Genomic DNA, 17,113 nt, shown 5'->3' on the forward strand with positions numbered 1-17,113 from the left:
CTTGCCCCAAGACAGCAGGGATAGGCTCCAGCCACCCCCGCGACTGAAAAGGATAAGCGGAAGAGAACGCATGGGTGGAATTTGGGTGAACTGACACCTTGAATATTTTTTCCAAAACCAAAATGTGTCATTTTCAGGCAATTTTCTTGCCACAGCTTCGTTCTTTGCATTTCCTTTGTACTTGTTGCGTCTTGCCCACATTGCGACATTCGCTAACAGGCGTGTGTCTTAATACTGGCAATATGAAATGGAACAGTAATACAATATCACTGTGTGACAGCAGATTGCATGGTGTATGTGTGGAGAGATACTGCTGCAGATGGATGATAAAGCAATCTGTTTCTGGATCTTGTAATTTAAAGTGCTTCTCATCCCCAACCCTCCCTCAGCAGCTCATCTCCCATCTCATCTCCACCAAAATTAGATTGGAGAAACGGGGTATGGCTGTGTGTGTGTGTGTGTGTGTGCGTGTGTGTGCGTGCCTGTATCAGTATCAAGCGTTTGTGTGTGTTGGAAGTTATTTTATTTTCATCTTTCCTCTTCTATCTGTCACACATAAGGCAAACTTTCTCCCCATTATCATACATTAACATTATCACGCCCATGTTCTGCTTTATTCGGCTTTCATTCGACCGATCCCAAAGTGTGACCGCTTTTCCAGCTGTCTAAAATGACTTATTGATTTTTCTTCTCCCTTTTCTCCTTCCGGTCTCTTCTCAATTTGTTCACCTGTTACTCTGGGGTGCCTTTGCTGGATAGAGGGATAAGTCATGTCACTGTGTTTAGGGACATGGAGTGTGCACAGAATTAAGCAAGGAAAGAAACCAGCTATCTGCACGGTGAGGTTGATGTTAATCACTGCTTTGTAAGAGAGCAGGGTCTAATTGAAGAGGGACGCAATTGCAAAAACGAGATAATGATTTTTATTTTTGGGTAGAAGGCTTGATGAAACCTCTGAGTGCTATGAAAACAAGCGGTGCTCAGTCCTCCAGTCTTCATTCTGCTCTGTAGGAATTAGCATTTCTTTTCTCTTTTGAAAAGTAAAATAAAGACAGGAAATGAGAGGATAAGGATGGATGGAAGGTAAAGTTTGAATGCATTACATTTTTCAGTAATGCAGTAATGTAACAAGTTACTGTATTGAAGTAATTGAATTACATTACAGCTACCATTATTTTAATTGTGACACAGAGGTCCTCCAGAAATGAGCTGCAATCAGCTGATTTCAGTTTGTGTGCAGGGAGGACAAACAGCATGATAACACAAAGCTAACAAAGATCCCAGAAGAATGTTAAAGCTGAGCGAATACTAAATTGAGCCTGGGAGCCGGAGCCTTCAAAGTCTGTGTGTTCTGCCTTCAACGGCTTTTAATGGTTTTCTGTAGACACTATAAAATATATTTATATCACATATAAAAATGTGTCCTCATTAGGATAGGGATTTGTGTTAGCGTTTGGGACTGTAGCGTTGGGTTTATATTATTAACTCTTCATTATATGAGAGTGCATTGCAGAGCATGTTATGGAGTAATGTGGAAATAAGTGAGTAGTGTAATGAATTACTTTAATAGACAGATACCGCCTGACTGTTAGTTGTCAGCTAGCAGTCAGCCACTGGGAGTCTGTCCTCTTATCTCCTTTCCACCTTAAATACGTCGTTTCACTCAGAGTGTCACCAAGACACGGCGCTTTCTTCTTCAAAAACATTTTTAGCTATAGATGATTTACTCAGTATAATTCTAGAATCTTTACCTAATATATATATGTAAAGCGCATTAAGGCCACTGTTTTGATTTGGAGCGATATAAATAAAACTGAATTGAATTTCATATTCTTTTGCTAGGTTTTGTTGTAAACCTCTTCAATATATTACAATATAAAAACTTTGATTCAAGTTTTGAAAATGTAAAATAAATGGATAAAACTTGACAGTCAATTTGGGCATCATCATTTGCAGATCATCAAAACTATTTCCAGTAAATAGTTCTTCATTCATCCATTTCAATATAATCTAATAAATAGATGCAATTTAAAAGAAAATTAAATACATCGATGTGGAGACGTAGAGGTTAATTAATTCTGAGACAGGCTTTGTGAAGGTGTTTCTTTGGACATTGGCTGCTTTGTAAAGGATGTTCAGTCCCGTCCTTGTATCTAAGGGGAATGTTTTTTTCAAGCTCTGTTTTAACCAACCATACAAATTAAAGTGTTATTGTGATAGATATGCGTAGGACAGCTTTTTGGGCAGAGTTTGATTGAGCAAATAGAAACAACCTCATGGTGCCTTTGTGAAAACGGGACATTAGAAGACTAGCAAAAAACGCCATCCATACTACTATGTGAATTCTATAAATTTATGGTTTTCCCGATATTCAGTTTTTGTTGTTTCAGCTGAAACCGTCAATTTCTTTCAAGGAGGAGATTACATGCTCTCACAGTTACCACAAGATAAAAGAAAAAGAATGATATTCTTTTCAGCTGTGCGCTAAAAAAAGGTTTCTCTGACTGAGTGACCTAAATAAACTAACCAGGCATGTTCTGGTTTGTCAGCTCATCGCACCAAGTAAAAATTACTTCTATATATTTTTAAGTTAAACTCTGTTAGAAATTCAAAATGAGTTTGCAGATGTATTACCACAGTTTTAGTACATACTCCGGACTGTATACTTTTAAAAACAATAATGTAAAAATCGAAAATCTTTTGTGATTAATTTTATTAACGGACAAAACACATCAATGGCATTCACTAAGAAAGTTTCACAGACAGGCAGAGATGGGTCTTGCTGCTTATCTGTAGAAGGCGATCATTAAGAGGTGCCAATAATTCCAGTGCAAATGAAGAGCGGCAGCTGAACAACAAGCAGTATAATAAGAAAAGCAACAATCCCTCATTTAAAGTTTGTATAAAAAGTTTGTGAACATACACTGAAAATTCAATTCAATTCAATTCAATTCAATTTTATTTATATAGCCCCAAATCACAACAAAAGTCGCCTCAAGGCGCTTCATAAAACATAAAACTTTCTGTCAGTGATTCCTGGAATACCGCTTACATGTGTTAAAATCACGGCTGGCACAGAGAGGGTTATTTGGTCTGGAGGTCGTTGTCCTTCTGTGGGGAGAGCTGTTTGAGCGATCACCTAACGCGTGACAAAGGAATCCGCTGTAATGCTAATGACGGTCTGCACTCTCTTACCTGTCTGTAAAAGTTGGTTTGGGCATTAAAATCACTGCAGCGACTTATGAGAGATGTGCAGAGCACGAAAGGAGAGTTAAGAAAAAATCCAAAGAAATTATATAGAAAGTGTATATTAAAGGATCAGCTGTGGAGTTTTTCCACCTATAACTAAATAAATAAATAAATACTGCAGGTTGGATCTATTTGCTGGACATGTACTCGTTGTTGGATTTGAAGTGTCCCTTTCACGGCGCAGTATTTTTGAACCAGAGCATGCAGGCATTACTGCATGCGTTTAAATTTCGATTTCGCATTTTATATAAGTACATTAGCAGTGCAATGAAATCATTGTTTTATGCTTTCATGTTCAAAAACACAAGCCATCAATAATCACAGAATGCAAGAAATGACAGTGTGAAGATGAGAGTGCACGCAGCGTCATGTAAATGGAGACGAGTGTGGTCAAAAATATGAATTATGATACGTTCATATTTTCCAAGAGGAGAGGGACCGTCCGGCTTTTCCGGCTCTGTTCAAAAGTCCAGCAGATACTCTCCTCAAGTCGCTGACATTCACAGACTGATGTTACTTTTGTGTGTGATATATATAAGTCTGGTGACAGTTTGGCAGTCAGAGTAACTGACGGAATAATTTATAGCATAAAACAAAGCAAAAATGCCTGATTGACAGAACTTTATTTCTATACTTTGTGTTTTAATAGAACAACAACAATTTGTTAAGCTAACAAAAGAAACTAATCAAAACCTAAATGGATTTGCAGATTTCATGGAGTAGTCTTGTGTGTGTGTGTGTGTGTGTGTGTGTGTGTGTGTGTGTGTGTGTGTGTGTGTGTGTGTGTACATATGATCTATATCCTGCATGTTATTAAAGTGATTAAAGTGCATGCAGCTGACTTTGTGTAGGGTCACCATTAAAAACAGTTGTGTTTTGTGAGCTGTCCATGGTGCTGAAATTGAATAGTTTGAAATAGTTTGAGTGCAATAAAAGTTTATGAAGGAAAAATGTGTTATTTCACGCTCCTGCCTGGACTTTTACGTGACTTGAAATTGATGTAAGTCTGTGTGTGTGTGTGTGTGTGTTTGGGTCTTTTTTAGAACCAGAAATTGGAATTGCACTATACTTTGGGGGCCCAACAGTCACTTGTGGGGATCAAATGCCAGTTCTAATGAATTTGAAGGCATTTTTGAGGCCTAAAATGTGGTTTTAGGGTTAGGTTACAAATAGGTTACGGTTAGGCATTCATTTCTGATGGTTAGGGTTAGGCATTCATTTCTGATGGTCAGGGTTAGGCATTCATTTCTGATGGTTAGGGTTAGGCATTCATTTCTGATGGTTAGGGTTAGGCATTCATTTCTGATGGTCAGGGTTAGGCTATGGAGCTGAGGAAAGCGTTTTGTCAATTCTTTGTCCTCACTAAGACATGAAAACGAGTGTGTGTGTCATTAAATAATAGAATGATGTGAACATTTTCTATCATCAAGTGATAGAAAAGAGGAAGTTATTTCAATTACAGCATTATGTGATGATCTTGTTTATTTCTTCTTCACTTTTTTCCTGCCGGGTGTCTTTGACAGCGAAAATCTGTTGTATGTGGGGAGGACAGTAAAGAGTGGAGCAGATAAAGAGGAGATACTTTAAACACACACAAAAAGACTGGACGAGTTAGTAGAACTGTAGGTGTGAGCTAAAAGGGTAAAGACCGAAAATGTGTGACTTAACACTGTTTCAACTGTTCAGCTGAGATCCATCCACTTATGCTAACTAATCACAGTTAAGCTAAATCATTCATTTTTTTGTGTGTTGCTCCTTCACCTGCACACTACTAAGTCTTTTAGCCTTTGAGCCCAATTGTGTGCAGTATGGAGGGTTGATAGCACTACCCTGGTGGGCGTACATTAACCTCTGGAGCCCTGGTGGCAATTCTATCAGTCAGTCAAAATAGCAGGATGACTGGATTATAGTGCAAATCGCCCAAACCTACTGTGTGTGTGTGTCTGTCTGAGACGCCAGATGCAGCTGACAGAACAGTAGTAAATGATGCTCTGGGACGACAACATATTGGTTTAAACATGACTATAGGAAGTAGCTGCTGTATTTCTTGGCAAACATTAGCTTGACACAGTGACTCCATGCAGGAGTCTTGCTGTCAAGCTGGAGTTAACAGATTTTTATAATGTTGTTCATTAAGAAATATTTCCCCCAGTCATAGTCATTTTGATATTGGGTTCAATCAAACGTGAGATTTCACACATTAAGCTGTCAAATGTTTTTATGTTAGAATATTCTTTTATCCATTCTATGCACGCATAAGGGAAATGATAACGGAGGGAACGAAGGGACTTGAGGACAGATTGGAATTGCTATTTCAACACTGAACTTTTCATCAGGCTCTCAGAAGGAAAGCAAATGTGTATAATTTGCAGAATGTTGAATTATTCTTTCACAACCTGATAAATTTTGGATACAGAGCTGCATGTAAAAGAGTATGACGCATACTTGCCTTTGAACGCCTCAGATCTGTTTCATGTTTTGCTCTCTGTTCAGCTCCTAACTGAAGTTGAGCCCTGCTTAAGTTTAGTGAAAGATTCAAACTTGAGCTAGTGTGTTCTGGATGTGCAGTTCTAATACGATTATCTGTCCTGATATGCAATGAATCCTGATATGCATATGGCAAGAATTCTTTCTGCTTTTACTACATGTGAAAAACCAAATTAAAAACTAGCATACAGGTTAAAATCATTAAGCGCTGTACCTTGGTTGGTGTCAAAAATATTGACGTTCTTGGTGAACTTGGAGCTTTGGTGTCCCCCGCCCTGCCGCAGTCCTCCTAACAGGCACAGCCTGCCAGCTGGGTCCCATATCACACCCCCATAGGAACGTTTGCATGGCATCATGGGTAGCGTAGTCCAAGATCGCGTCTCTGTGTCGTACACCTCAAAGGCCTTTAACGGTCGTTTACACTGACGGCCACCTTAAGAGTAAAAAAAAAGTTGTCTACTAGAGTGACAAATAAAGTGCAGACATAATAGCTGTGCTCGTCTGTTAGTACCTGCCACATAGAGCTTATTGCCAAGCAGATGTGTGTTAGCATCGTAGCGTGGGGTCGGCATGGAAGGAAGTAGCGCCCACACGTCTTTTCGAAGGTCATACTGCTGCAGGATACTACGGGGAAGCAGGTCTGCACACATTCCCCCAAGAGCCAGAGCACGGCCATCTAGACACATGCACAGAGACAGGACATTTCAGACATTATATCACAATGATTACAAAAGTGAAGCTACACTTCTCCACCGCATCCTAGCTGATGGAAACAACTTGTGGGCACTTCATGAAGTGCTAAAAAATCTGCTCATCCACTGGCAGACACGGATGAGAAGTTAGCTTGTGACAAGGCAAGAAAATCTGACAGACGAAGGACAGAAAGTACAGCAGTAGAATAAAAATGCAAGAGTCCACGTCTGGCACTTTGGCATGACACCCCGAGCATAAGAATCGAAAGCGAAGGCGAGTGTCGAAGCGTGAGAAAAGCAGCATTAATCGTCAAAATGAAGAGGAAAAGAGCTGCAGGGAAGCAATCTGCATTTTTATTGTGTGTTTACTTTACTCAAGTGTTTCTTTACAAAGCCACTTGACTTCAGATTGTAACCTCAATGCATCTGCATTAGTGACAAGAGGGGAAGAAAGTTTGCAAAAACACTTTATATTCATTTGGGGAAAAGAATGTCTCATTACCACAAGTTCATTATTAAATATCCAGAAAATAACGATCCCACAAACGTCAATAAAAATGGCATCATTTAGTCAATGTGGTGGCTGACGCTCCATTCAGAAATACCAGATTTGTTTTAATTTGCTATTATTGATTATTTTGTCAGACGATCTGTCTCTTTTTCAGCTGCTCGGGATGAGCTGGGGGATGAAAGTGCGAGCAAAGGGCAGAGGATCGAAAAGTGGTCAGGGAGATAGAGGGAGCACAATGGAGCCCATACACAGCCAATAAGTCTATGTGTATACAGCATCTATCTGCGTTCCCTCGGACACTGACAGATGCACCGGAGTCATAGAGAAGCTCCCTGAGAAGACCGCTCATACTAGCTGCAAAATGTAGGAATAAATCAGAGCCCCCAAATATCGCTCCAATGACTTCAGACAGCAAAACAGAGTCGACTTTTTGGTAAAAATTAAAGTGCACCCGAGTGTTGATCTGAAGTTCACAGTGGAGAGCTACTCTGATTATCTGCTTCACACTTTGCACAGTTAATTCTTGATGGATGCAACTTGTTTGTTTTTATTGCTCTCGTTTTTAGGCACATAAAATTAGCCATAACTCTTTTCTATCCTATGAAATTTCAGAGTTTGAACTACACATGGGCACAGAAAATGTATGGTTTTAATTTTAACTAAAGTTAAATTGGGAGATTAACAAGGTGACAGATAGCTATAGTTTAACTGAGCTCAGGGTGGCAATCATACATATGGACCTGGCATATGTGTGACTCACTCAACACCAGAAATAATACCAAGCAAGCACCACACATTGATGGAAATAGTTTTTCTGTCCTTTATTTACCCCAAATTACTCATTGAAAACTGGGTTGTTTAGTCTGAATAACGCTATAAATAACGGCCTACATTAGAGATCAGTTTAGACCATACATAACCCAAATACAGCCAAAAAACTATCACCTCCAGCCAAAACCTATTCAAAGGATAACTTCACCGAACTGTGACTGATTCCCATTCATGCACTTAGCAACAATGTTTCCTTGATTAGAGGCTGATGATGACCAGTGCACATTACAAAGGCTAAAATTGGGTTAAATTTGTCTTAAATGGAACGTTGAGAGGTTATTTTAGCCATTGTTTCAAAAATATAACTGTATCTTTGTTTGTTTCATTTAACATGATTAATTTTTTGCCCACATGTTAATGCATTCATATTTTCTGTGACTGTGAAACAGCTGCGATCAGACAGCCACACGTGAGTGATGTTTCTCACGGGTTTGTGTTTCAGGGAGAGCGTATTTGTACTGAGCTGAGCCTCTGGACATCCATCCTCCAAACACTGATGATATTTATTCAGATCTGCAGTCGACTTAAAATTACCAGTTAACCTAACGTGCATATCTTTGGACATGCATGTGCGAGAGTACCCGCAGAGAACTCATGCAAACTGTGAAGCCCCAGCCGGCTTTGCTGTTAAGCAAAAGTTCTAATTACTGTGGTGTGCAGCCTGTGGGTAATAAAACTGTACCCACGTGCTACCGGAGTCAGATTTGAGTAGTCTGCAGAGTTTCTGGAGGTGTCAATGTGAGTGTGAATGGTTATCTGTCTCTCTCTGTGTACACTCAGAGAAACAGTCTCATGTCCCCAGGGATTAGCTGGGCTGAAACCCTCCAGCTATCACAAATGTCTTAAACAAACACAGCTGAAAGCAAGACAAATGAGCAGCCCGCTGATCAATGAGGTCCATCAGCAATTTGACCTATTAATGTATGTTTATATACAAGCTGTTAGAAAAAGTTTTAAATGGCTCTTTGGCACACACACACTTATATACCCCAACTAAGGATGAGGAGTATGTCTATGTCTGTAACAGATCTTATTAATGTTCCCTACTTCACTGTGAATGCTCACTACTTGTTTTTTCTTTATTTCTTTTACAGTGTAGGGATATACTAAGAAGATCAAAAGAGAATACAGAACAGTGAAAGCAGAGAGAAGAGTAAACAAACCTAAAAGCTCTTTTATATTATATTTCAGATTCTTCAAAGTAGCCGACTTTTGCTTTGAAAACATCTTTGCTCACTCTTCAGTCTCATGAGGTCATCATGTGGAGTCTTTCCAACAGTCTCCAAGTTTTCTACATATGCTGAGCACTTACTGGTTGCTTTTCCTTCACTCTGGACTCGTTAAACTCATTCTGAAATGTGTCGTTAGGGTTTCGAACACACGCCGGTGTGAAGAAGAGGTAGACCCAGATGCAGACACGGTGGAGACAGAACTAGGTTTCCAAAAATAAAGCGAGCCTTTATTGTGGCTGATGGCATGACAAAAACACTAGAGAACACTGAAACTGGGAAAACTAAGGAGACCAAGAACACTGTGTAACCTAAAAAGACTATGACACTCTGTGAAAGAACTATGAAGAAACTCTGAACACAGGGTAACTAGGCAGGCTATGAAACAGTGACACAATAACGGAAACTATGAAAAGATGAGGTGAGGATAACAGACGATCTGACCCCGACTGAGCAGAAACACACGGATTAAGTACACATAAGGAATGATCAGGGGAAGCGGAATCACATGGGGAAAACAGCTGACAACAATTAACATAATGACAGGACAGGGGACGTGAAGCTAAATACAATAAACAAAAAACACAAGGATCCTTCAAAATAAAACGGGAAACATAAAGAGACCCAGACATGACTCGAACTAGACAAACAAAGAAAACTTGGACATGAAACATGACAGATAAACACACGAAGACTTAACACAGAAAACTTCACACAGGGATGAGACCAATGGGGAGCTCGATAAATCATGAATTAAAACTGTAACCTAGGCATGACAGAATGTAACTAGATAAACTGAAATGAAACTAGACTGAAAGCAATAACAAAAACATGAAGAAACTCAGAATACTGGGTTACATGACCCAGGACCATGACCGTTTGTGGCAGCCAGGTGAGCTAAAGCTGCTGTTCATCACTATCCTACCTGTCCAAACGGCCCTGAGAGTATTTTGGTGATGAGTTTTGGTTATTGTAATGTTAAACCACATTGCTGCCTGGAATGCTGAATAAATCACCAGATGTGTCACCAGTAAAGGGCTATTTGCTGTACAATAACACTACCTAAGCAGAACATGAACACAGAAACGTTAAGAAGCCAAAACTTCCAGGAGTTACTGTTAGCTTATCCGTCTAATGGTAGATCTGTAAGATAGCTTACCTGTTAACTGAAAACTATTATGTGATAACCTGATGAAACTGTTAAACATAAGGCCAGCTAGGGCTAAACTCATCAAAGCTAACAGTGGCCACTTTGAAAAACAGCAACTAATCACAAATATAATGTACGTTTTTACTTTCAGTATTTGGTTTGACTCTTTGTGCAGCAAAAGTTACAACTAAATTTGTCCAAGAACGCAGTGTGGCCTGGCAGCTTGGAGGAAATTTAAATGTGTTAAATGTGTTCTGAATTCTGTGTTCAGAACACATTTAACTCCAGGATGGTGTTTGGTGGCATTCTTCACATGCCTGCTCTGCAGCTGAAATCAACAACACTTACAGATTTTCTGAGTGGGATGGTTTAGTATTCAAATGGCATCATTGTGTTATTACAGTTCTACAATATCAACAATTTCCATGGACTGTACATATTCTCACAAAGAGATATAACAGTACAATCCCGACGTATGAATCTTGATTTTTTTTAATTGTTTATTGTTTTTCCCTCAAAACTGCTGATTTCATTTCATTTCACAATCAGTCCTGATCAATAATACAGCCTCTACTGCCAGTATGTAGTCACAACGTAGCTATGAGATGTTTACCATAGAAGAACATGTTGGGTAATACAACACAAAATGACAAACAAGCAAAGCCAAAGACTTTTACAGAAGTCAAAATCTCTTAAAAGTATATGAAACTGAGGCCAAGTGCAAACTCTGGAGTAAAAGCTAGCATGTTGCAAGTCTACCATAACTATGAATAGTTGTTTGGAAGGGGGCAACTAAGGAGGAATATTCTAATTATTTTCAGTAACCTGTCATGGTCCTGGGTCATGTAACCCAGTATTCTGAGTTTCTTCATGTTTTTGTTATTCCTTTCAGTCTAGTTTCATTTCAGTTTATCTAGTTACATTCTGTCATGCCTAGGTTACAGTTTTAATTCATGATTTATCGAGCTCCCCATTGGTCTCATCCCTGTGTGAAGTTTTCTGTGTTAAGTCTTCGTGTGTTTATCTGTCATGTTTCATGTCCAAGTTTTCTTTGTTTGACTAGTTCGAGTCATGTCTGGGTCTCGTTATGTTTCCCGTTTTATTTTGAAGGATCTTTGTGTTTTTTGTTTATTGTATTTAGCTTCACGTCCCCTGTCCTGTCATTATGTTAATTGTTGTCAGCTGTTTTCCCCATGTGATTCCGCTTCCCCTGATCATTCCTTATGTGTACTTAATCCGTGTGTTTCTGCTCAGTCGGGGTCAGATCGTCTGTTATCCTCACCTCATCTTTTCATAGTTTCCGTTATTGTGTCACTGTTTCATAGCCTGCCTAGTTACTCTGTGTTCATAGTTTCTTCATAGTTCCTTCACAGAGTGTCATAGTCTTTTTAGGTTACACAGTGTTCTTGGTCTCCTTAGTTTTCCCAGTTTCAGTGTTCTCTGGTGTTTTTGTCATGCCATCAGTCACAGTAAAGGCTCGCTTTATTTTTGGAAACCTAGTTCTGTCTCCACCGTGTCTGCATCTGGGTCTACCTCTTCTTCACACCGGCGCACCCCGCCGTGACATAACCATTACAAAGTAATTTTGCTTAAAATGCATAATAATAATAATGTTGTGATCAGTCGCCTATTTTTAGTCTCATTATTGTCCCCTTGCTATAGAAACAGAAACAGACGCAGTATGTGGTGCATACAGTTTATGTATAATCCATACCTTTCACTGTAATGGATACACCCATCAGTGCCTCCCGTAGAGCACTTCTCTTCCTCCACCTCCCCTCCTCTGTGTTATACATCTCCACCACCTTCAGAGGGCTCTGGTCCTCTCCCACCCCTCCCACCACCAGGATCTGCTTTCCCAAAACTGCCACAGCTGCCCCAGCACGAGGAGTGGGCATAGGGGGCAAGCTTATCCACCGGTCCCCCTGAAAATTGCGAGGAGGAAGACATGTCAGCTGTCAAAGAACTGGGTTGTATTTAACTATTTAAATTAGAGTTCTGTGTTCAGACAAGTCCATGGCTCCTTTAGTTCAGGGTACATACACATCAAACAGATTCAATGCTTGCGTGTTTCTTATAAATTCATATGTTTTATTTCTAGCTTAAAAAAGTGTATTTGTGTCTCTAACGGACTGAAAGATTTTTATGGTTATTAATTCCTGCTCAGAAAACAGTAAACTATCAGCTCCGCTGTCCACGTTGTTTACCTCTGGGGAGTAGAGCTCCAGGGATGGACATGGCCTTCCTGCAGCATCACAGCCCCCCAGCATGTACATCTGCCCCCCCACTTCAGACAGAGTGTGATAGACACGGCCGCTGGGCAGTCGAGCCAGGCTCTGCCAGTGAAACTCTTGGGCACTGGGCACCGCCATGACATCGGCACCCCGTCGGAGACTCTCTGGGGAGCTGGGGAACAGGTAGGCGGAGGCCCAGATCCAGAGAAGAGTTAAGGGCAGGATTATTCAGGGAACGCTGAGAAGATGAAAGGTGTGTTTCCTCACCTCTGGATGGTCTTCCACCTCACACTGGGCCCTGGAGCGGAGACAGCATCAGGCAAAAATGGTTTTAGTAATGCAACATAGCACAGCATAAAGATGGGAATCAGTGGCATTGTTTAAATGGTAGTGTACATGTAGTTGAGTTACCAGAATGAATGTTTACAACAACATGTTAATTTTATCTAAAATAAGTTAAGGCTTTCATGCAATCAGAGTCAGATCTGTTGTCATTGATGAACTGTACTTATCGTGTTTTCATTTTTCTCACCCCAGTGGGGGAGTATGTAATCGATTCACTTTGTTTGTCTCTCTGACTCTGTTAGTGTCAGCAGTGCAGTCGTCCAGTTTTCAAGATGAAATTTTTAAATTTTGTGAGAAAATAGATGCCAATAACAGCTTGAGTTTATTTAATTTTGCTAAAAAACGGGTCAGGTTCAAGGTCACACCAACTGTGTATGTAAAACTTTATATTACCCACAGTTCATTATGGACCCCCGAGTCATTCTAACTACCAGAAATCTCGAAGCACAGGTCGAGGGGGCGGTGTGGCAGCAATTTTTCACACCAGTCTATTAATTAATGAAAGACCAAGACAGACTTTTAATTCATTTGAAAGCCTGATGCTTAACATTGTCCACCCCAGCTGTGAAACTCAGAAACCAGTCTTACTTGTTATCATCTATCGTCCACCTGGGCCTTACACAGAGTTTCTGTCTGATTTCTCAGACTTTATATCTAATTTAGTTCTGAGCTCAGATAAAATAATTATTGTGGGTGATTTTAACATCCATGTAGATGCTAAAAATGACAGCCTCAACATGGCATTTAATCTGTTGTTAGACTCAATTGGTTTCTCTCAAAATGTAAAAGAACCCACCCACCACTTTAATCACACTCTAGATCTTGTTTTAACATATGGCATAGAAACTGAACATTTAACAGTGTTTCCTGAAAACCCTCTCCTGTCTGATCATTTCTTGATAACATTTACATTTACAATAATTGATTACGCAGCAGTGGAGAGTGGACTTTATCAAAGTAGATGTCTTTCTGAAAGCGCTGTAACTAAGTTTAAGAATATAATCCAGCCACTGTTATCATCGTCAATGCCCTGTACCAACACAGAGCAGAGCAGCTATCTGAACGCTACCCCAACAGAGGTCGATTATCTTGTTAATAATTTCACCTCCTCACTACGTACGACTCTGGATACTGTAGCTCCAGTGAAAACTAAGGTCTCTAATCAGAAGTACCTGACCCCGTGGTATAATTCTCAAACACGTACCCTAAAGCAGATGACTCGTAATCTGGAGAGGAAATGGCGTGTCACAAATTTAGAGGATCATCATTTAGCCTGGAGAAATAGTTTGTTGCTTTATAAGAAAGCCCTCCGCAAAGCCAGAACAGCTTACTACTCATCACTGATTGAAGAAAATAAGAACAACCCCAGGTTTCTCTTCAGCACTGTAGCCAGGCTGACAAAAAGTCAGAGCTCTTTTGAGCCAACCATCCCTTTAACGTTAACTAGTGATGACTTCATGAACTTCTTCACAAATAAAATTTTTATCATTAGAGAAAAAATTACCAATAATCATCCCACAGATGTAATATTATCTACAGCTACTCTTAGTACCATTGATGTTAAGTTAGACTCTTTTTCTCCAATCGATCTTTCTGAGTTAACTTCAATAATTACTTCCTCCAAACCATCAACGTGTCTTTTAGACCCCATTCCTACAAAACTGCTCAAAGAAGTCCTGCCATTGATTAATTCTTCGATCTTATATATGATCAACCTATCTCTAATAATCGGCTATGTACCACAGGCCTTCAAGGTGGCTGCCGTTAAACCTTTACTCAAAAAGCCATCTCTAGACCCAGCAGTCTTAGCTAATTATAGGCCAATCTCCAACCTTCCTTTCATATCAAAAATCCTTGAAAGAGTAGTTGTCAAACAGCTAACAGATCATCTGCAGAGGAATGGTTTATTTGAAGAGTTTCAGTCACGTTTCAGAGCTCATCACAGCACAGAAACAGCTTTAGTGAAGGTTACAAATGATCTTCTTATGGCCTCTGACAGTGGACTCATCTCTGTGCTTGTCCTTCTTGACCTTAGTGCAGCATTCGATACTGTTGACCATAATATCCTATTAGAGCGATTAGAACATGCTGTAGGTATTACAGGTATTGCACTGCAGTGGTTTGTATCATATCTATCTAATAGACTCCAATTTGTGCATGTAAATGGAGAGTCCTCTTCTCACACTGAGGTTAATTATGGAGTTCCACAGGGTTCAGTGCTAGGACCAATTCTGTTTACATTATACATGCTTCCCCTAGGCAGCATCATTAGAAGACATAGCATACATTTTCACTGCTATGCAGATGACACCCAGCTCTATCTGTCCATGAAGCCAGATAACACACACCAATTAGTTAAACTGCAGGAATGTCTTAAAGACATAAAGACTTGGATGGCCACTAACTTTCTGCTTCTTAACTCAGATAAAACTGAGGTCATTGTACTCGGCGCTGAAAAGCTTAGAAATATGGTATCTAACCAGATTCTTACTCTGGATGGCATTACCTTGGCCTCCAGTAACACTGTGAGGAACCTTGGAGTCATTTTTGACCAGGATATGTCCTTCAACGCACATATTAAACAAATATGTAAGACTGCGTTCTTCCATTTGCGCAACATCTCTAAAATTAGAAATATCCTGTCTCAGAGTGACGCTGAAAAACTAGTTCATGCATTTATTACTTCCAGGCTGGACTACTGCAATTCATTATTATCAGGATGTCCAAAAAACTCACTGAAAAGTCTTCAGTTAATCCAAAATGCTGCAGCAAGAGTACTGACAGGGACTAGAAAGAGAGAGCAGATTTCTCCTGTTTTGGCTTCCCTTCATTGGCTTCCTGTTAAATCCAGAATTGAATTCAAAATCCTGCTCCTCACATACAAGGTCTTAAATAATCAGGCCCCATCTTATCTTAATGACCTTGTAGTACCATATCACCCTATTAGAGCACTTCGCTCTCGCTCTGCAGGCCTACTTGTTGTTCCTAGAGTATTTAAAAGTAGAATGGGAGGGAGAGCCTTCAGTTTTCAGGCCCCTCTTCTGTGGAACCAGCTTCCAGTTTGGATTCGGGAGACAGACACTATCTCTACTTTTAAGATTAGGCTTAAAACTTTCCTTTTTGCTAAAGCATATAGTTAGGGCTGGACCAGGTGACCCTGAATCCTCCCTTAGTTATGCTGCAATAGATGTAGGCTGCCGGGGGATTCCCATGATGCATTGAGTTTTTCCTTTCCAGTCACCTTTCTCACTCACTATGTGTTAATAGACCTCTCTGTATTGAATCATATCTGTTATTAATCTCTGTCTCTCTTCCACAGCATGTCCTTTATCCTGTCTTCCTTCTCTCACCCCAACCGGTCGCAGCAGATGGCCGCCCCTCCCTGAGCCTGGTTCTGCCGGAGGTTTCTTCCTGTTAAAAGGGAGTTTTTCCTTCCCACTGTCGCCAAAGTGCTTGCTCATAGGGGGTCATATGATTGTTGGGCTTTTCTCTGTATCTATGAAGCGCCTTGAGGCGACATTTGTTGTGATTTGGCGCTATATAAATAAAATTGAATTGAATTGAATTGAATTGGACCGTCATCAAACTTCACAGCAATACACAAGACCTTGGGGGACATGAATACCTCTGTTGGCTAAGCATCTGATCTTGTAATATATCATATGAAAGGGCATTGACAAAGATGTACAATACACTTAATATTTTTTTTGAAATGACAACCGTGATGTCACAACAACACCACAAAGTTTTTTTATTTGATAAAACAAAGTTTAGTGAATGGAAAAAGAAAAAGATTGTTGTTTACATTAGATTAGTGACAAGAAGTTAAAGTCAAGACACAATTTAAGCGAATGTTATGAGTTAAATTCATTCAGGGATATTTCTTACAATAGAATTTTGACATTTTTCATAGATTTATTCTTCCTTCTGCGCCTCGGTTTGTGTGCACTGTGCTATACTTAGGCTGCAACAAAGAATGAAGTCACACTGCCAACTGAATAAAGATTTACAAAGATTTATTAAACTTTAATTATGATGTGAGGAAAAATGGATCACTTGTGCAAAGAAGTCCATGGATAAATTGGCAAATGTATTGTATGTGACATATGTGCAGTAGGTGGAAGAGTTTGGTTCACCTCAGATGGATTCTAATGGATATAGGCGGTATGCCACTGCCCTGCCAGCCGAACTACATAATGTATATGTATATATGACTGGTTTCAGTCATTATGCAAATGTACTGTTTATAAGATTGGGGAAACCTGCAGTCAGCTGAGACTGAAGAAGTCACTTGGATGAGTGACGAAACATTTCTCCCACAAAACGCTACGTCCAGATGAACAGAATCAACTTTTTGGAGATACATAATGTATAGTTTTGTCAAT

At 39.9% G+C, this 17,113-nt stretch overlaps 1 protein-coding gene across 6 annotated transcripts in view; it reads right to left on the reverse strand.

Moving 5' to 3' along the window:
* The window catches only part of klhdc8a (kelch domain containing 8A), a 65,809-nt gene that overhangs the window by 17,192 nt on the left and 31,504 nt on the right, over positions 1 to 17,113 (reverse strand). For all 6 annotated transcript variants that reach the window (XR_014874105.1, XM_085159579.1, XM_085159578.1 and 3 more), the window contains 5 exons: positions 12,651 to 12,681; positions 12,357 to 12,555; positions 11,864 to 12,074; positions 6,248 to 6,412; positions 5,951 to 6,169 (listed from right to left, as the gene is read on the reverse strand). Coding sequence is in view for 5 of the 6 variants with exons in the window: in XM_085159574.1 (XP_085015700.1) it covers positions 5,951 to 6,169; positions 6,248 to 6,412; positions 11,864 to 12,074; positions 12,357 to 12,555; positions 12,651 to 12,681 (825 nt within the window). In the remaining variant the exon portion in view is untranslated. The remainder of the gene's footprint in view (positions 1 to 5,950; positions 6,170 to 6,247; positions 6,413 to 11,863; positions 12,075 to 12,356; positions 12,556 to 12,650; positions 12,682 to 17,113) is intronic.

The sequence above is a fragment of the Neolamprologus multifasciatus genome, chromosome 5, assembly GCF_963576455.1.
Source record: "Neolamprologus multifasciatus chromosome 5, fNeoMul1.2, whole genome shotgun sequence".
NCBI lineage: Eukaryota > Metazoa > Chordata > Actinopteri > Cichliformes > Cichlidae > Neolamprologus > Neolamprologus multifasciatus.